Genomic DNA, 21,045 nt, shown 5'->3' with positions numbered 1-21,045 from the left:
GACCTTGCTAATCTTTGGACCTTGTTAGAAATATTGGAATTTCTAAAGGATGAGTTAAAAGATGTAGTATATAACTGTCATTCTAGTTGAAGTAAAAAAATGAAATTAATCTGAACAAGATAAAAGAATGAAAACTAAAGCAATTGAAAAAATAAAAATAAAATAATAAAATAAAAAGAAAATAAAAAGAAAAAAATAAAAATAAAAAGACAAAATTAAATGGCTGAAATTAATCAAAATATATGAACTAGATTCTCAAGTAAGGCAAATTTAGTTTTTGCTTTTGTTTCTGTTTTTTTGCCTAGGAAGATTAACCTGAGCTAACATTGATTGCCAACATGAGCCACCGCCATAGCAAAAGATGAATTGTGTAGGTCCGCACCCAGGGGCTGAACCCAGGTCACCAAAGCAGAGTGCACGGAACTTAGCCACTGCACCGCTGGGGTTGGCCCCTATATCCAGTTTCTGTAATGAGTAAATGGATAGGAAAGGATACAACAGACAAAATATTAAAGAAAAAGGCTTATATAATTTATCACAATCAGATAAAATACATGTGATAAAATCTGTGTAGACATATCAGACAAAATAAACTTGACAACCAAAAGCAATCCTAGCGATAAAGAGAGACATTGCATAATGATAAAAGCTTAGTCAGGAAGACATAGCAATTTTGTTTTTGTATTTGTTTAATACCAAAACCTCAACATGTATGAAGCCAAAAATTGATAAAATTATAGGGAGAAATTGACAAATTTACCATCACATAGTGAGCTTTTAAAAATCTTTTTTCTCATTAATTGATTGACCAAGTTTTCAAAAATCAGAAAGAGTGTGGAAGATTTTAAAAAAGTACAACCCTGCACTCAAAAACTGGAGAATATGCTGTCTTATCATGCAAACTTGGAGCATTTACAAAAACTGACCACATATTAAACAATAATGCAGATCTCAACAAATTTCATAGCATCAGTATTCTATAGAGCATGTTATCTGGCCACTATTATCTATAAACTGTAACAAAATGTAACTCACCAAATATTTAAAATTAAAATTCTCATTTCTATGTAATCCCTGGGCAAAATAAGAAAGCATGATGGAAATTAGAAATGAAAGATAAGAAAAATACTATCAACCATATACTTTATGGTGCTGCTCAGGTAGTACTTAGAAAGAGATTTTACTGTAAATGCTTATGAAGCAACAAATAAACAAAAAACAACTCAAAATCCTGAGATAAGCTTCTAATTTAAGAAGTTAGATAAAGAAGATCAAAACAATCCAAAGGAATTAAAAGAGAGGAAATAATAAAGATGCCAAAATAAATGAAATAAAAAGGAGAAAGGATCAAAAGCAAAAAATTGATTTTTAAAAATATTAACAAAATTGGTAAACTTTTGGCAAGATTGATCTAGAAAAATATAGAGAAATCACAGATTTAAAATATCAGGAATTAAAAGGACTACAGATGTAGACGTGACACATTAAAAAGCAAGAGACTATTGCAATCGACTCTATGCCAGTAACTTTGAAAACAGGCGAAACGGCCAAATTCCTAGAAAAACATAAATTATCAAACCTACTTCAAAAATAAATAGAAAATCCAAAGAGTCTAATAACCATGACAGAAACCGAATCAATAATTAAACATCTTCCCAGGTCCAGATGTTTTTATCTGTAAGTTTTCCCAAATGCCAAAGGAACATATATCTTACTCTTGCACAAACTCTTTCAGAAAATCAAAAAATAGAAAAGAAGAGGAGAACATTCCCCAGTTAATTTATGAGGCTAATATAATCTCAATACCAAAGCCAGAAAAGAACACTTAAAGAAGGGAAAATTACAGCTGACTCCTGCCCATGAATACAGATGCAAATATTCTAAACATTATATTAGCAAACCAAATACAGCAATTTATGAAAAAGATAACATAATGGACAAATTGGATTTTCACAAGAATGCAAAGTTGAACACTGGAATATCTGTTAATAAAATTTAGCAGTTTAGTAGATTAAAGGAAAAAATATGAACAACCACATTGGTGCAGAAAAATCGTTTGATACAATTTAACAGTCATTCGTGATTAAGAACTCATAGCAAACTAGTAACAGGAGGAACTCTTTCAACCTAGAGTATCCACATAAATCCTACTGCAAAAAAGACCCATTCTTAATAGTTGAATATTCAAAATCTGGAACAAGATAAAGGCGTTCTCTCAAAATTTTATTGGAAGTCCTAGTCAGCAAATAAGACCAGAAAAGAAATTAAAAGTATAATTATTGGCAAGGAGAAATAAAACAAAGAAAAATATTAGCTTAATGTCTTGAGGTGCCTATTATGTGCCTTAATTTAAACAATTATTTTATGACTTTAAAATGTGTGTGTTCTTGTGTGCGTGTGTGTGTGTGTGTGTGCATGCACACAACTTGTTTCCCCGATTATTCTGTATGTCCATTCTCCATATCTCTCTGTATCCTTTAGGACTAAAACAATGCTATACAAATAACAAATACTGAATATACATTAACCAGTATTGAAAAAATAATGAAATGTCCTCGTTATTAACGTGAAGAAAGAGCAAAGTATTAAGATACCAATGAAATAACTAAGGAGCTGGGAAGGAAAAAAAATCACTGATTCCTAGAGGTCCGTTTGCTGGGAACGTCACCGCATATGTCACCCCAGTTGCCCCACATTTGAGTACTTCCCTACACCAAGTGGGAGTTACCCAAACCAGCATGCAGAATGCCATGTTTTGTAGTTCCTACCTGAAATCTTTCAGAGGCGGTTCTCTTAGAGTCTAAATGAATCAAATGTAGCTTAATAATATCCCTTCTAGACTCAATGGGGCCCGGAATGACATCTGTCTTCTTCAGTGGTGTAGTTCAACGCCTATCACAGTGCCTGGCTCTCAGCACATCTTCAATTTGGTGAGCTGAATTGAATCTATAGTACTACACAAATGTTTTCATTGAGTTGAACCACCTAGCTTAGGCTACGGAACTAAAAACTGAGTAACTAAGTAACTAACAAGCTAACTAAAGTAAGCTAGCTAGCTAACTAAACTAAGTTGGTTACCTGAATCCAACATTGGAGTGAAGAGCAACATTCCAATATTCACAATGCAGACGTTGTAAATTCATTGGATTATGAAAGACTAATAGTAAAGAGTTGTCTTGGGTGTGGTAATAAGAATCAATACATCTGTAATGCTGATTGGCTTCTTGAAGAACCTGAAAATCAAAATAACTGCAGTGTTGTATCTTTGTTTTCCCAAGAGAAGGGTCTCCTGCTAAGGCATTTCTCTGCTCCCTCCTTTTCCTCCCCTTATCTCCACACTGTTAGTCAAGGTGAGAGCATAAACAGTAACCATGTTTTGGAGCATTTCAGCAACTCTTATAGAAAAACAAATACTAGGCTCCACGCATAAAGGCATTTACTCAAGTGTTTTTCATTAAGGCTGGGAGGTGATAATGAAGTCCAGCGGTTACTTATTCAACATTTTCCATGCCTTCATACAGATCATCTCATTTTATCATCATTAAAAACATCAGATAAATAGGTATAATTATTTTTCCCATTTCAAAATATTAAAATCTTTGTTTGACAGCATAAAAACAAAGAGAGAGGATAAGAAACTTGTTCAAGAACAGAGTTCACTGAGGTCTGGTGCCAGGGCTCATAGCGGTCTTTCAACTCTAAATGTCCCCATTTCGCACTCCACAGAGTGCCCTCCACTACTCAGGCTGTAGGACAGAGGAACGAGGCAAGTGCTCTTTCTGATACACATTGTTTCTATAGGACTTCTAACTCTGGCCTTTCCCCAAACATTCTACCCTCAGCATGCACTGCAATTACAGCTACCAATAGAGGGGCACAGTGGGCACATTGTTGTCCTGTTTCCTATTTACTGCCAATCAACATAAGCAAATATGTCCATAGGACAATAAATTAGACAGCTGTGGGGTTTTGTTTTTGCTTTCCTTTTCAATATCAATCTGGTGCAGCAGCTTTCAGTTCTCTGCTGTCTGGATGATCTGAAGGCGTGGAATTGCGTATCATGTTGCGAAAGGACCGCTTTACTTTTGCTTTCCATTTGACACTGGGAGCATAACCCAAATAACACATTTACTTCCCCAATCTAGTCCCACGTACGAGTGTCTTTATGGAGCGGCATTTAAACTCTTACATCTGTTCCCTGAAAGCCATTACAGAAAACATACATGTGGTGAAAAGTTTTGCATTTAAAAAGTTTTTTCTATGTAGGGCACTATACATTACTTTTTTTGAAAGGCAAATTCCCTTCAGACTTTAAATCCAAAAAACAAATATGTTTGTTTCTGATGAGCATGTACCCTTCCTTCAGTTCGAGAGCTCTTCAATTTTCATGTTTTCACGTTTACTTTGGCTGCTCGGACACACAGCACCAAGTTTCTCAGAGCTACAGTTGCTTTCAATAGATGTTTGATAAGTTTTCATATAATATCTTTCTCCTTTTTCACTACTTGGTTTTTATTTATTCTTGCATGTTAATATTGTTGGTATCATTATTAGTTAATTATTTCATTAAAAATAAACACCTACTGTGTGTCAGGCACTGTAGGTTCTATGAAAACAAAATTGAACAAGAGAGACAAGATTTTCCTCTAAAATCTGATTAAGACTTTTATAGATCATTCTGGAGTTCAGAGAGGTGTTCTAAGAAGATGAAATTGATGGAACAATGATATGCAGAGAACAGACTGGAGCAGGCAAGAGCAGAAGCAGCTTGATGATTGGGAGGATATTCCAGGAGAACGAGAGGATGGTAGTTGGATTAAAGTAGCAACAGCGGAGATGGTGAAGAGCGTGAGGGCATATTTTGAAGTATACCCCTCAAAACTTGTTGATGGATCAGACATAAGGACAAAGGAAAGGCTGAAATAAAGGATGACCCTTGGTTTTTTGGCGTCACAGTGACATTTGCTGAGATGGATGAGGGAAGAAACATGCTTAGGTGGGAAAATTATGAGCTTCATGTGGGACACTAAATTTGAGATGCCTGTCAGAAATTCAAGTGGAATTTGGAGTTAGCTATACTAGCGTGGAGCTCAAGAGAGAGATAATTTGGAAGATAAAAATCCAGGAGTATATAATAGATGAAATCATTAAAAGATAGTGTTTATAGAGGAGAGAAGATGGTTCAGGGCTTAGCCTTGAGGCACTTCAATATTCAGATGTTGGGCGGAGGAGAAATATTCAACAAAATTCCAGATGGAGCACTGGGGAAGGTACGGTGTCTTGGAAGCCAAGAGTGGAGAGTGTTTCATGGAGAAGTGATCAACTCTGTGTTGCTGTTAAAAGGTCAAGGTAGATGAAGAAAGGTAAGTGTACACTAGATTTGGCAGGACAGTTATCAGTGATCTTGCAAAGTGCAGCTTCATGGAATGGTGAGGACAGAGGCAAATTGAAATAAAGTCTGAGGTGCCTGCCCGGTGGCACAGCAGTTAGGTTCGCACATTTGCTTCTTGGTGGCCCAGTGTTCGCCGGTTCGGATCCTGAGTGCAGACATGGCACCACTTGGCAAAAGCCATGCTGTGGTAGGCATCCCACGAATAATGTAGTGGAAGATGGGCACGGATGTTAGCTCAGGGCCAGTCTTCCTCAGTAAAAGAGGAGGATTGGCAGTAGCTAGCTCAGGGCTAATCTTCCTCAAAAAAAAAAAAAAAAGTCTGAAATGAGCTTCCAGTTAAAAAGGGAGGATTAAACATATGTGCTCCATAACATCCTACTAAAAGAACAGTAAAATTGTTAGTTTTTAATATCACAAAGTTGAAGGCCACAGGAGAGGAGACAAAGGCAACATTTTAGTAGCTGTTATTGACAACTCCCCCTTGCCCTGACCTCATATAGCACTTCCCATCATAGTTTTAGCGTCTCATTACTAATATGAGCAAAGAAGTAAATATCCTTAGAGATTACTCTCTAATATGAAAAATGGAGACAAAAAAAAAAGAAAACTTAAGGAAAAAGAGACAAGGGAGGGAAAAGATACTAAGACTTCAAAGGACTTTAATAGTCTCATAGAGATAAGAGAAGATACGGTATCTGGGAATGTGAACAGGATGCTATAAAAAGGTAACTTGAAATCGTAAATAGAACTTTAGGAAACTAAAATGTCGGTAACAGAAATAGAAGAATTGGATGAAAGCTGAGCCATATTTCTAGAATAAAAAGACAAAGTGTTGAAACTAGGAGAGAAGAGATAAGTAAATTGGAAGTTCAGTCCAGGAAGTCTAAGATTAGAATAATAGGAGTTTCAAGAAGAAAGAATAGAGAAAACAGAGGAGAGACGATTATCAAAGCAATAATTGTAGAACATTTCCCAAATATAAAGACAGGAATTTCTGGATTGTGCTGGGCTCACCAGTACAATACTAGGAAATAGAACCACACCAAGGCTCGTCAACAGGAAATCCAGAACATTGGAGCAACTTGAAGATCTTGAAATCTTTCAGAGAGAAGAAAAAAACAGACTCAAACAATTGATCAGGAAGCAGAATTTCTTTGTTTCTTCTCAAGGACAATCCAAGAAGCTAGAAGACTATTGAGGAATGCCTTCAAAGTTTTGAGGGGAAATGCTTTTTAACTTAGCATTTTATGTAAATCCAAACCGTCAGTCAAATGTAAGGGTAGAATTAAGATATTTTCAAACATCCAATGCCTCAAAAATTTGCCTGACATATCTTAATTCAGGAGCCTCCTGAAAGAGACGGTCCCCTACAAACAGAGAGTAACCCAAGACAGAAGACATGGGTTCAGCAAACAGAGTATTTAACTGGAAAGAGAAGGCAAAGGATGTGGCCAGGATGATTGTAAAGGGTGATCCCAGGATGACAGCTGTGCAGCAGCCTAGAGGGCAAGCAGGAGTTCAGAGCATACGGGAGAGACATCACCTAGATAATAAAACTGATAGAATACATGTTAGGTTTGAATGTATTAAGAGGAGATTTACTCTTTGGTAGAGGGTTTGGGGATGAGTAATGATAAAGGCATAGTAAACCAAACAGATGAAAAAAAGGGGAAAATGAATTCCAGGGAAGACAAAAATAGTGTCAAAAAAGGAAATGCAATCCTAGAATACTATACAGTGCAGCTGTAACATTTATACAGTTGAAATAAAGTAAATATTGAATATTGATCTAACCAAAAATTATATTAGAGTTAACAGTGCCAGAGAACTGCTAGTGGGAGTGTGGGAGTGTATGAGTGAGTGTGCACGTGCACACGTGTGTGTGTTTTAGATGGGGGTGGGCAGAGCTATTTTCTCAAGAGGGAGTCAACTGATGAAGATGCTCAAAACTGAAACTAAAACTAAACAAAATATCCTGGTTCTTTAGAGATAGCTGAGGTAAATAACAAAAGAAACAGGCGAATGCCTTGAAGATTTTTACCTCTGGGAATTTAGGCATGAGAGTGGGAGGGAGCTGCTATTTTTCATAAGACTTTATAGAACTTTCTGGCTTTAAAAATATGTAGATGTAAAACTTTGATAAAAGTAAAATCGAAATTAAGAAGATAAAACAAAAAAGAGTATGGGTTTTTGTGTAAAATGTAAATGCAACAAAAGGAGTTAGCTGCAGGATGACTTTTGCACGGTGGTTAAGAGCACAAGTCTGGGGCCAGGTTTCTTGGGTTCATATCCCGCTTCTCTCACTTACCAGCCACGTGACCTTGGGCAAAAGTTACTATTGGTCAAGGTGCCTCAGTTTCCTACTATTCAAATAGTCTCTACTTCATAGGATTATTGCAAAGACTAAATGAGCTAATACACATATTAGTCATTGCTTAGCATATGGTAAGTGCTCAGTAAATGTTAGCTATCACAGGTTCCATTGACCTGTTTAACTGCATCAGAACATATTTTGATATGTGGTGAAAACTGAATAAAACTGACAGGCAATATGGGAAAAAACGAAGGTGCTTCCCAATAACGTCTTACTTTTTTTTTTTTTTAGAAAATATGTGCAGCAGTCATGAACATTTTTTTTTTCTTAAAAGGTTTTATAAACACATCCTTTTGGAAAGTGTGTTTTAAACTATTTTGGAGATTCCCTGGGCATGCATAGCTCAATCTGGGAATAGACTCGTTTTATAGCTGAAGTAAATGGGAATATTGATCTGAACTAGATCTGAGAGAGTGACCTAGAAGTGAACTGTTCTAAAGCACAGCATGACTCTCCAGGCCTCTCCGACCGTCTCCCGGAGACTCACAGGCCGTTAATACCTGCAGTAGAACTTTCGGTTTAAAATGTTCAGTGAAACTCCAATCCATTAGGCTGCGTTGCTCTGTTTTCTTTATGTCCTCCAACTCTGCTTCCACAGTCATCTTCTTGGATTTCTAAAAAATCATAGGAATACAATCTCAGCTTTAATTTGTTTAAGTCTGAATGGAGCCCTCTTGGACTCCATCAACGAGGCAGCATGCACTCCATCTAATTGGGGAAATCTGCATATGTATAAATCCATATGGCAACATTTTAGGAGAACTGCTGCCAGAAAGAGTACGCCTTTGACTTTTTTTTTTTATGGGCAACATAATCTAAATATTTTTATTGTTAGGTTATACTCTTCTGAGTCCTGTTAGCAATTATAGGCAGGTTTTCTGAACTCACTTCAAGCCAGCATTAGCTCTACATGGCTGTATGGTCAGCAGGTGTTTGTGAGGTTGCCAAGCCACACTGTCTAGAGAGGAGCATGCAGCTTGGAAGTTTTGCTTAAGCCGGCTAGCGAAATTAACTCCTTTCTCTCCAGCTGGAGCTGGTCTGGGATGTCTGAATAATCCCTCTCCTCTAGCATTAGCATTCTCCTGCTAAGCATCTCCTTATATGTATGTATGTACGTACGCATGTACGTATGTATGTATGTATGTATTTACTTATTTAGTGTGTCTCACTCTGGGTCACAGTTTTCTCAGATCATTTTGCTTGTATCTACACTATTAGGGAAATAATTCCTTACCTTTTCAGGAGGATCAACATTTGTGACTGCTTCATCTTTGATCTCATTGCCCGTGGTCTGCTCTGTAAATCAAAGACACCAACATCCAGTTGTGTTGGCCCTTTGTTCTTGCCTTTGTCAGCGCTGTGCCTTTTTGTTACCCGTATGATCTATGTTTCTGTGCTGAAAAGGTAATTCCTGAAAGGCATGTTTCATGGCTCCAAAAAGGTGTTTGTGTCAATAATTCTAAATCAGTGCCTACCTAGAAAAGTCACATTAAACACTTTGAAAAGAAGCCCGCTTCCTAGATGATACATTCCTTAATCCCATCAGATATGCTGCCATCAGGCTTTATCACTTACGTCTAACAGTGCACCTTTACCTTTACAAGTGGCAAATATTTACTGATTAAACCATATCAACTGTTTGCCTTATCCTGCTGGCAATGATCATAAAACCTTTTTGAACTTCCGTGGGTCACATTTTGTGGGTGACAGATTAGGTCAGGTGGCAGGGGATGTGTGGAAAGGAGAACTACCAGATGACTACACCGCCTATTAGAAAATGATTCTATTTCACATCCTGCAGGGCTCTTCTTCCATACGTTAATCTTTCATTAATTTAAAAACCATTTAATGAGCACCTGCAGATTTATAGAAGGAGTTTAACAAAAGTTAGTTAAATGAATAAATGAATAAATGAGTGGGCCCACAGCACCATACCATAGACCAACATGAGTCATGCATACTAGCTGTCCTTGTGACCAAAGAGTATACTTATGTGATGATTGGGATCACGATATCATCCTTGGCTACGGAGCAAACAGCTATATGAATGGACAGAGAGGGAACAGATTCATGCTGTTAATTTCTGCATCACATGCTTTAGTAGTTCCTAAAGTTAACAAATGGTGCATAGAAAAAGAAGAGTTCCATGATAAATAAGTTTAACATGGATAAACAAACATCTTTACTGTGAATGTCTCAGAATTTGTAATATGCTCTTGTGATCATGAGTCTCTAATAAAGAAATGGATGAAACATATAGCATATTGCAAATTCAACCAAAGAAATGGAGTGGAGGATGAGTCTTGGGGTAACTTATTTGCGACCTGCTGAATAACTGAGCCAACCTGACTTTTTATTACCCTTGAATAATAGCAAATTAATCCCTGCAAAGTCATACATATGAAACTCTTCCAATACATCTCTTTCATTCTCCCTTGCTCATTCCACTCCAGACTCACTGGCTTGCTTGCTGGGTCTTAAAGTTTTTGTACTTGCTTTTCTCCTTGCCTGGCATGCTTTGCTTTTAGATATTTACCTGTTGCAAATCCTTACTTCATTCCTATTGTTGCTCAAATGTCACCTCCTCAAGAGCCCCCTGCTTTATTTTCAATCACAGCATTTATCAGTGACTGACAATATTTATTTGTTTGTGTCTGTCTCTCCATCCTGAATGTGAATTCCTGGAGAATAAGAACTTTATCTTATTTTCCCTAACTGTACACTGAGCACCCAGCACGTAGTAGGAACTCAGTAAATATTTTTTTTTCCTGACGGAATGAGGCAATCTACATCACATATTGAAACTGGAAATGTATATAGAGCCATATATAGAGAACAGAAATGTGGAAGAAACCCTACAACAAAAGCTTATTTTGAGGTAAGCATAAGATTTAACTTTTCATTTTGTAGCAAAGAACCATATCCGGGCTTCTAGAGGGAGTAGTTAATTATGCATGCCAAGAATAAGCCAATGTTTTTCTTTCTTTTAGGAGCATAACTACTTACATTTTCGCTACTAGTTCCATCTTGCTTTGGGCTGGTGAAGGTGACAGCATGAATGTTCCATTTTGATTTAGAGAAAAACTATAAAGTCAATTCAGTTCAGTATTTATATAAATACATCTACTCAAGAGAAAACTCAGGCCAACTATAACTCTAAATAGTCCATGATGTCCCATGTGTCCTTGGAGCAATTGATATGAAATCTGTGGAATAAAAATTATTCTATTCTGTGGTCTGCCAGATTTCCGGGAGATTTGATATTCCCTCCTGTGTCTTGAGGATCCAGGAGAAAAAGTCTCCAGTTTAGAAAATATGTTCTTAAATAATTGTGCATCAGCTATTTTGTCAAAAGAAAGAACATTCTAAAACTAATCTGAACTCTTTATTTAATAGTAGAGTAAAACTCATTTTTTCTTTCTTTCTGATTTCTGCCTTCAACTGCATAATCCTTTGACGGTGTGATTCAGTAGTTTTTGACACATCTGGAAATGGATGCGTTCCCATCCCTTTGAAAAACAGCTTTCCTAATCTGTTTTACTTTAGAGATAACAAGATCCCTCTGCAAAGCAGTTACTTTATTAAAAAAACACCCAACAAGCATAAAGGGCACATCTAAACCTATAGCCTCATGGTTATCAACTCTCAGGTTTTTCATAAATATCCAATAGGACCTGTCAAGTTCAAAAACAGTCTCAGATGGAAATCCAGTGTTTGGTTAAGAAAAGCACAAATATTCAGGCCTTCATGTCCAGAAACAGGCTTTTCTATGTATTTGATGCTAAGATGGTTGTGCAGGAAATACATGAGCAATCTCTGCTTTGTCTAAAGAGATTTAAAGTGGCTGCTTTAGAAGTGTGATTCAGAGTTAGGGGGAAAACGCAAGATCAACAACAACAACAAAAACTTCGCTCACACACAACAGCCACAGCAAGGCACCGAGGCTCAGCTGCCCTCTTCCATTCACATGTAACAGTTCCTTGATGTGGGCCAACATACACCATGTAGAATCCCTTACAGGTCATGGGTTCAGCTCTCAAGATTGCTCAGCCTCTGGGATACACTATCCATTAGAGCATTTTCAGCCCCAACTGGAGGTGCTCTAAGTATCTATTTCCACCAGGATCCAGAATGCCAATTTATGTGGTTTGACCACCAGGTGGCATAAGTTGCCCGAGGAAAATTATACACCAATTGCTCTAAAGAAAAAAATAAGACAAAACAAAACAAAAAACCCTCAGGCCTTATATCTCTCCTGGCTTATTCTGGCTCCATATTAACTGAAAGTGACTTCGTTATATGTTTATATTCCCAAAGGATGCAGTAATGCCATAACATCCCAGGTTAATTTATTTGGCTTAATTTTTTGTGAGTTAGGCTATTAGGTAAGAATATTTAGAACAGAGAAGTAGGAAACCGACCCTATTGGGAAGGAAGGAAGGAAGATCCAAAGGCAACAAAATCAAGATTAAGTAACAGCATGAAGAAGAGACTATAAATGTGGCTAAACCATTAGACACATCACAAGGAACTTCTGGAAGTGAGTAAGCCACAAGAACAGTGGAGGAAGCATTGGTTTGAAGCTGGATAGTCCTGTGTTGGAATCCTAACTTCCTACATATATGTGGTTGTACAAGTTACTTAACCCTTCTGAGCCTTCATTTCCTCATCCTTCGAACTGGGATAATAGTATCTTTCTCATAGCTTGATGTTTATATAAAGTTTTAGTTAACATATGTAAAACATCTTAGCATAGTGCTTGGAATATAGCAGGGCAATATTAAACAAATGTTATCTCCTTCCCTCCTCTATCCTCCTCATCTTCACTTATCTCTCTACTAATAGGAAAGCAGATTCTCCCTAATTCCACTCCATCGATGACTTACTCTTCTACCCTCATCTAGATAAATGAAAATGGTAAGATGACAGTTCAGTCAATACTGACTTAACACCTGTTCTCTGGCGGCACTGACCACTTATTTTTTTTTATGCTCTTAAAAATTTTGAAGTAGAACACATACAGAAGAGTGCATAGAATATAAATTCTTGGTACAATGAATAATAATAAAGAAAAGTCCTAGCACTCCAGACATCTTTTATGTGTCTTTTCATAATCACAACTTCCTTATTAAACTTTCATATCCATCCTGATTTTTTGTGTGTGGATTATTTTGGGTTTTGTACACGCACAATATTTACAAATAATAGCAGTTTTGTTTCTTCCTTTTAAAACTTTATACTGTTCTCTCTTTTTCTTGTCTTACTGAGTTGGCTAGCATCTCCAATGTAATATTGAATACAAGTGTTTCTAGTGGATAGCCTCCTGATCTCAAGGGAAATTTTAAACTTCTCATATTGATATATAATGTCCATTGTAGTAATTTAAAAATAACCTTTATATGGTAGAGGAATTTTCCTTCTATTGCTAGCTTGCTATCTTTTATTCATAAATTGCTATAGAATTTTAGGTGATTTTTCTGCATCTGAGATGATTATGTCATATTTTTCTCATTAATGTGATAATTGATACATTATATTGATTTTTAGAATATGTTTTTATCTTCTATTCCTGTTACAAAAACGACTTTTTTGTGATGTATTCTTATCATTTTATATATTGCTAGATCAGTTTACTTTTTTCCTTTTTTTGAGGAAGATTAGCCCATCCACTGCCAATCCTCCTCTTTTTGCTGAGGAAGACTGGCCCTGAGCTAACATAAGTGCGCATCTCCCTCTATTTTATATGTGGGATGCCACCACAGCATGGCTTGATAAGCAGTGTGTAGGTCTGTGCCAGGGATCTGAACTGGTGAACCCTGGGCCGACAAAGCGGAATGTGCAACTTAACTGCTATGTGAAGGGGCTGGCCCCTAGTTTACTTATGTTTTATTTAGGATTTTTGCATCTGTGTTCATGAATGAGTTTGATTTATAATTTTCTTTTGTTGTACTATCCCTCATAAAATGAGTAGGGGAGGATACCCTTTTTTTATTTCTCGGAATAATTTTTGTTAAGATTAGAATTATTTCTTTTTGGAGTGTTTGTTATCACTAGTCAATGAGATCATTTGGGCTTGGCATGCCCTATTTGAGAAGATTTTTAATTATTGATTTAATTTATTTAAATGGTTACAAGACTATTCAGGTTTTCTATTTCTCTTGAGTCATTGTTGGTAAGTTCTCCTTTTCTAGTAATATGCTCATTTCATTTTTAGATTTAGTGGAATAATATTGTTTATATCCTCTTACTGTCTTTTAAATTTCTGTAGGACCAGAGGGAAGTCTATTTCTTTATTCCTGATGATTTTCATTCCGGATATGGTTTTATTCCTAATATGGTTATTCATGGTTCTCTTTTCTGTGATTGGCTTGTTAAAAATATTTATCAATTTTAAAAGTCTTTCCAAATAATCAAGTTTTTGTATTATTTGTTCTTCCTTATTGCATCTATATTTTCTGTCTTTAATTTCTCTTATTTTCTTCCTTTTACTTTATTTGGATTTATTTATTCATCTTTATCTAACTACTTGAGGTTGATGTTTAGCTAATTAATTTTTAGTTTTCTTTTAAAAATGTATTCATTTCAAGTTGTAAACTTCTGAGTATCTCTTGCTTTAACTGTATTCTACAAATTTTGATATTTAGTATTTTCATTATCATTCAGTTCAAAATATTTGCCAGTTTCTATTGTGATTTTTTCTTTGACCTAGCTATTATATAGAAGTGTATTTGTCAGTTTTGAAAATTTGGGGGTTTTCTCATTATCTTTTTGTAATTGATCTCTACCATAATTTCACTGTGGTGTGAGAACATACCACAGTGGTTTTGATCCTGTGAAAATTTGTTGAGACTTATTTTATGGTCCAATGTATGGTTAATATTTTTAAGATAAACATACTCATGACCTCTAAGAAGCTATAGTACTATGGAGGCTTTACTATAGGCATATGGATAATTGTAATAAATAGTAGGAAATGATAACTAATGCCATGAAAGAAGAGTAGATTAATTATGATCATGGGAATGCTAAGGGAGGCATTTCCAGATGGACATATCTAACAAAGCTTCATGGAAGTGCCACAGAAACCTAATCATAATCAAAAAGAGAACTCCACATGGAGGGTATTGTGGGGGAAAGGTGCAGAGATTGAAATGAGTAGGCTGTGTAGAGGAAACAGGGCCTGATTCTGTTTGGCTAGTTCATGGGATGAGTAGGCAAAATGGAAAAAGCGGAAAGAGTCTTGGGAAAGTAATTTGGTGCTATTGGAGAAGCACGTAAAGCAGCCAAGGAGTCGGGTTTGATTTTGCAGGTAGTAGGGAGCCATGGAAGGTTATAAGCAGGGAAATAACAGAGCAGTATTTTATGTAATTAATCTGATAGTTGTGTCACAGACGGGAGATTGTGTAAGACAGCACAATAAAAATTTAGCCTAATATTCTTCTATGTTTCTATACCTCCTAATATAACAATATTTCAGATGCTAAATTCTAGAATGAGAGTAATTATCTGAGCTACAAGGAGTAGAGGAAGGGAATCGATGTTCATTGAGCATTGATTGTGTATTAAGCTCTGTACTGGGCAGCTCATTATGTTATTGCAGTAATTTTTCATAATTTTTGCATAGAATCACAATAATGTTGTGAAATACTAACAATGAAGGTTTCAATTATGTTCACTGCACTACATTTACTAAGGTAAGAATGGACTAAGAGCCCTTAGGATATTTTGAAAAACAAAGGTTGAAATAAGGAGAACTTACTGAATAACAACATTCAGTAACAAAGTTTAATTAACCAAATAAACTTAGATATGAAACAGTTTTTCAATTTAAATAGGGAGGTGTTTAAATTTAAATAATGAATCTTGAATCATTTTTTGTTTTATACATTCTATAGTAGCGACTACACACATACACACACACACACATTTACTTACCCAAAGGCTCAGATTGGAGCTGAGTCTTCAAGCTGTTGTCCTGCTCTGACAGCTCTCTATCATCAGGGTCTAAGGATTTCTTATTATTCGAGTCAGAATGCTGCATATTGCTAGCATCAGCCTGACTAGGGTCTGAAGGTTCTTTACTGCTCTCATCATCTTGCACAGACACTGGCATATTCTGATCCACAAACAAAATTCTGTCTTTGGTTTCAGTATCTAGTCAGTGTAAAAAGGATCCATGAGATAAAATACTAGAAAAAAATCAAGAATCATAAGATGGAAGAATGCCATTTTTTCCCTCCATGCAGTATACCTGTTTTCTGTTTGACCTCTTGGGTGTTCATTTTCGTGATGTATTGTTGCCTTATCTGTTTAGCAAATCTGGCAGGGTTGTCCCATGGTATGTTGAACATCTCACAATCAGTCCCATACATCATCCGAGCAGGCTTTAGTTTCCCTTTTTCATCAACTGTAGAGAGTTTCAGGCTCTCAAAAGTAAACACTTTGAAGGCTCGTTCTACTTCATTCCAGCTCAAGACTTCTGTAAGAAAGCAGGACCCATGAGGCTAAGAATGGTCTTATTACCACATAGCATAGGGCTGACAGTGGGGAACCAAGGGGTTGTCCACTAGAATGACAAAGGAGTCACGCCATAATGGGTGCTGACCTGATCTTAAACATGGGCTCCACAATTCTGCAACAAATATCAAAGGTACCTAATAATAAGAAAAGTTAAATAATCAAGATATAATTTATCAAGATAAAGCTCTCGAACTCCTTCATAGCTTAATCAATATTAGGTGCCCAGATTAATTCTCATGGACTTTCCAGGGTATCATATCTGTGGAGTATGTTTAAAACTTATCATTTTTAAACAAAAGCACCTTTTTCTGCTGTTGTAATTTAAAACAAAAATTATTCAGGTGTGTCTAATATAGGCTGTGATATTCAGTAGATTTTCCTATTCCTTCAGGCTCAAAAAAGGCCTCTTTCCTGCAATGAATCGGTGTGGTACTTTCCATAATTTGCACTTCAAAGGTTATCAGCCTTCGATGGACTCTATGCATCTGTGTATTTATTCTTTTATAGCATTTATTCATCTGTTCACTCACTCACTCATTTTTGTTTTCTATGTATTAGGCCTTGTCATAGCTGCCTAAGATTCAAAGACAAGATTTGGTTCTTGCATTTGTGAACTCCAAAGTAGAGGGGTAGGAGATAGGCATTAACAAATAATCATGGAATTTGGTGAGGAAAAATGAAATGATTGTGGTAGATCAATGGTTCAGAGGTCACCTCCACTTTCTCTCCAACAGAGATGAGGGCAGCAGGAGGGTTCCTTTTGGAAAAAACATGGGGAAATTCAGAAGAGAGACAGGGAAGAGGTAAAAGTTACAGACTTAGGGAAAGTTTGCTCATTCATTTATTTCACAAATGTTTTTTGAGCACCTACTAGATGTCAGTGACTCATAAAAGCTGGGACCCCAGCAGTGAACAAAGCAGTGAACTCCCGATCTAATGGAGTGTCCACTCCAGCGGTTGGAAACAGACAGTCAACAGATGAGTGTACACTATATCAGAGATGAAAAGAAGAATAAAGCTAGGAGAGGTGATAAAAAGTAATAATGGCTGAGGAGGGGCTTCTATTTTATATAAGGTAGCCAGATAAAACCCCTGTGAACAATTAGGCAGAAATGTGAAAGAAGTGGGAGAGCAAGCCATATGGACATCTGGGAGAAAAGTGATGAAGGCAGGGGAAACAGAAAGTGCAAAGATCCTGAGGCAGGGGTGTGATTGACATGTTCAAGGAATCACAGTGAGGCCAATGAAGATAGAGTGGAGTGAAACAATAGAGCTTGGTAGGCGATGAGCTGAAAAAGTCTGAGAAGGAACAGTTTAGATGTTACCCCGAATGAACGGGTGACCACTAGAGGGTTTTGAGCTGAGAAGGCACATGATTTGACTATTATCCCAGAAGGGCCGTTCCAGTTATTGCGCAACAAAAAGACTATAGGTCAAAAGGTAGACCAATTGGGAAGCTACTGAAATAGTCCAAGTGAGAAGTGATGGTGGACTGGGCTGGGATGGCAGTGAGGGATGTGGTGGGACTGGTCATGGCACAGTAAGAAAAAAACAGGAACCAGCAATGACTCCATGGTTTTGGTAGAAAATTGTTGCCATTTACTGAAATAAGGAGGACTGTGAATGGACAAATTTCAGGAAAATCCAGAGTCTGGTTTTGGACCTATTAAGTATGAGGTACTGAGAGAGAAAAGAGGAAGGAGAGGCAGGAGGAACAAGCGGTAGGCAGGGACATGTAAGTGGAATATGTGTGAAGCTTCAGTGACAGCAACAGAAACAAGAATCCTGTGCTATGTGTCCAACTGAGGTGGAGAGAGGATGGAATCCCAGCCAAAGGCAGAAGGAGAAGTGGAGCGTGGCAGGATGTAGGCAAAGGACAGGTGTTCCCAGGGATGTTGGGACAAATGTGACACACCCAGGCCCAGGAGGCTGGACCCCACATTTCCATGAGGTGTTGGCACGACAGTATAAAAAATTTTAACTAAGCCTACTTAAAATGAAAAAAACCTCGAGATAAAAGTATTTTGTAATTTGCTTAGAGTTAGAAATGAAATGAGAAGGAAGATCTGCGCACGCTCTTCTCTTTTCTAGGTCCAATGCTTTCTTGTCAAAGAACATTATCTATGGAATTTCATATTCCTTCTTATCAGTAGGAATATGTGTGATACTGTCTGAAGTGGACACAGTCTTTGTTTTAGGAAATGATTGTCTCTATCATACAATCCCAGGGAACTCTGCAATGAGACGCTGATTTTAAATACGCTTAATGACCCCTCCTTCCACGGTCTTCAAAAAGCATAAAACGGCCCTTCCCATTGTGAGAGGTTAACTTGAATCAACACACTCTCAGAACAGCACCGACAGGGGGCCCTCTAATCTGTCCTCTAAACTAGGATGGGGATTACGACATCATCTCCAATGATGTCACTGAGGGCAGGTGGGGTTGGGGTTGAGCGAGGAGAAAGAGGGAAGAAGGGGATTATTCTTGCTGTGGAAACACAGTAGAAAGAAAACCCAGTGCATCAAATGAAGAAGCTTATGTATCATACCTATCAAACTATTGCTAACGGCATTATTTTTCAAGATAAGAAAATAGCAGTCAATCAAAATACCCAGCTCAGTCTCTGAAAGGTCTTTCACTAATCAAAATACTTTTTGCAAATAGGGGTGTAACATTAAGAGGCACATGTGACCATAAATGAATGAGTTTAAGCTAAGACAAAGCAATGTACTCACCATTTGTACAAAAGTGCATGAGCTCATGAATTGTAGCTAGACGTTTAGTGCTGTTCCATGGCGGGGGCAGAGGGAATTCAAGGAATTCCCACAGTGGCAACTTGGACTGCATCTCCTGCTCAATTTGAACTGGGTCGAAATTCTTTGGGTCCTGATGAAAAAAGAGCAACATGACAGAAGACATTAAAGTAAGCTGTCAAGTGCCTTATGCATATGGAGAAGGCAAAACATGATACTTTCGTTCTCATTATTTGGGAACAGGGGAAATCAATGGTAATTGGGGAAGACAAACTGTTGGTATTTTGCTGAAGGTCAAAAAAAAAAAAACGCTAGTTCTCACTTTGCCAGAGGTTCCTGGTGCAAAGAAATGACAAATTCTTCATTCACGGCGACAAACTGCCGAAGTCTCATATATATTCATCTCTCCCTTCTGAGATTCTTTTCTGGCCTCCACTAGCTTTTCATATTAGCAGATATTTAAAGCAAATAATTATAACATTTTAATGTAAATTTGATGTAGTGACAATCAATTTAATGGTTCATTAGACCTCATAATTAGGCAAGTTTTCTTTGCTGACGTAATTTCTCCCTTATCCATCTCCATTTTCCGAGATCTCACTTTGCAAGCAGGTATCCATTTTGTACATTACTTTTAATTAGCATTGGTAAAGCTATCTAATTAAGATTTCTTGAGTTGAATAATTACAAATGGACTTTCTTGCATCAAATACCCTCCGAGTAACCTGGTTACTATTACCTTCAGTGAGTACTTCTTGTGGGCCAGAGTGTCGTGATAGTTCAGTAGGAGAGGACCTTTGGGCACTGCTTTGCTTTCATTTTCTTCTTCAGACAAAAATATTTCCTGGAGATTCTATTTAAATTGAAATAATATTGATTTAAAGAGAGAATCCATACTTTTTCTAAGCATGCATACTCTTTTTTTTTCCCCATCCGGCCCTGCAATGCATGCATACTCTTTGATATCTCAGCCCATCCAACCTTTTTCTCCTTCTCCGTGAGACAGAGAGAGGGTAGGATGGATACAATGTGAGCTGCAATTCTGTGGTCCAACCCATCTGCTCTGGGAGGCGGCTCCACCAGACTGGGTGGGACAAGGTCTTCTTCAGTTGCTACAACCTGTTGAAATAAAGGGTTGGGAGGATCAGTTTAATGGTCAGCTCTTTACTGATATTCATGCACATCCACTGTTTTTAGAAAAATCAAGGCAGTTTCCACTAAAAAGTATGGCAATTGCACAAAGTGGCAGTGTAATTACCAGTGATTACCAAAATAAAAGGAAAAATGTTTACAATCCATGCATTAAAGTAGGTATACTTTTGATAACACAAATAGGTAACACAAAATACAAATAGTAAATAAGAAAATTTACTATGGTAGAAATAAAAATAATGATATAATATAATTTTTTTCTCAATGATTTGCTCTTTCTCTCAAAGCACTCAAAACTGTGCTCACATAACTTGGATGTAATGAATATTTAGTGAGTGCCTACCACATGCCAAGTACTGTGTGTGGACATCTTCACATACTGTATCTCATTTAAGCCTTACAGCAATATTGTGGAGTAGATACCATATTCCACTTTACAGAGGAAGTAACTAGGTTGAGTGAAGTTAGGTGACTGGCTCAAGCCCAAGGCTACTGAGTGGGAAGAACAGGGCTTCAGGTCAAGTCCTCATTCTTTCTTTGAGATAGAAAAGCTATAGATGGTGAGATCAGTAAAGGGTAACAGTCTCTTTACTTGGGGAAAGTGAGGTCTAGAAAGATTAAATGCCTTGTTCAATTTTATGTGGTAAACAAAAGAAGTCGAAACATAATCAAGATAGCACCTAATTTACAGTTTTTCTCTCCACCTTAACTCTCACAATCATCCTCGGTATTCCACATGCTTCCACAGCATTTCTCAAAAACTATCTCATCCCTGAAATGTTAAACTCTAACATCCCAACCTGCAAAATCCCATCCCATTCCTCTTATGTTTCAATTTTTTAATCCCCTTATT

At 37.1% G+C, this 21,045-nt stretch overlaps 1 protein-coding gene across 4 annotated transcripts in view; it reads right to left on the bottom strand.

The window, feature by feature from the left end:
• The window catches only part of SPAG17 (sperm associated antigen 17), a 209,587-nt gene that overhangs the window by 102,371 nt on the left and 86,171 nt on the right, over positions 1-21,045 (bottom strand). For all 4 annotated transcript variants that reach the window (XR_011536707.1, XM_008526615.2, XM_070607663.1 and 1 more), the window contains 8 exons: positions 20,022-20,159; positions 19,780-19,893; positions 19,023-19,173; positions 16,018-16,245; positions 15,702-15,920; positions 9,001-9,062; positions 8,267-8,380; positions 3,079-3,233 (listed from right to left, as the gene is read on the bottom strand). Coding sequence is in view for 3 of the 4 variants with exons in the window: in XM_008526615.2 (XP_008524837.2) it covers positions 3,079-3,233; positions 8,267-8,380; positions 9,001-9,062; positions 15,702-15,920; positions 16,018-16,245; positions 19,023-19,173; positions 19,780-19,893; positions 20,022-20,159 (1,181 nt within the window). In the remaining variant the exon portion in view is untranslated. The remainder of the gene's footprint in view (positions 1-3,078; positions 3,234-8,266; positions 8,381-9,000; positions 9,063-15,701; positions 15,921-16,017; positions 16,246-19,022; positions 19,174-19,779; positions 19,894-20,021; positions 20,160-21,045) is intronic.

Source organism: Equus przewalskii, unplaced genomic scaffold (genome assembly GCF_037783145.1).
Source record: "Equus przewalskii isolate Varuska unplaced genomic scaffold, EquPr2 ChrUn-13, whole genome shotgun sequence".
Classification (NCBI taxonomy): domain Eukaryota; kingdom Metazoa; phylum Chordata; class Mammalia; order Perissodactyla; family Equidae; genus Equus; species Equus przewalskii.
This window is presented reverse-complemented; position numbering and strand designations above follow the sequence as displayed.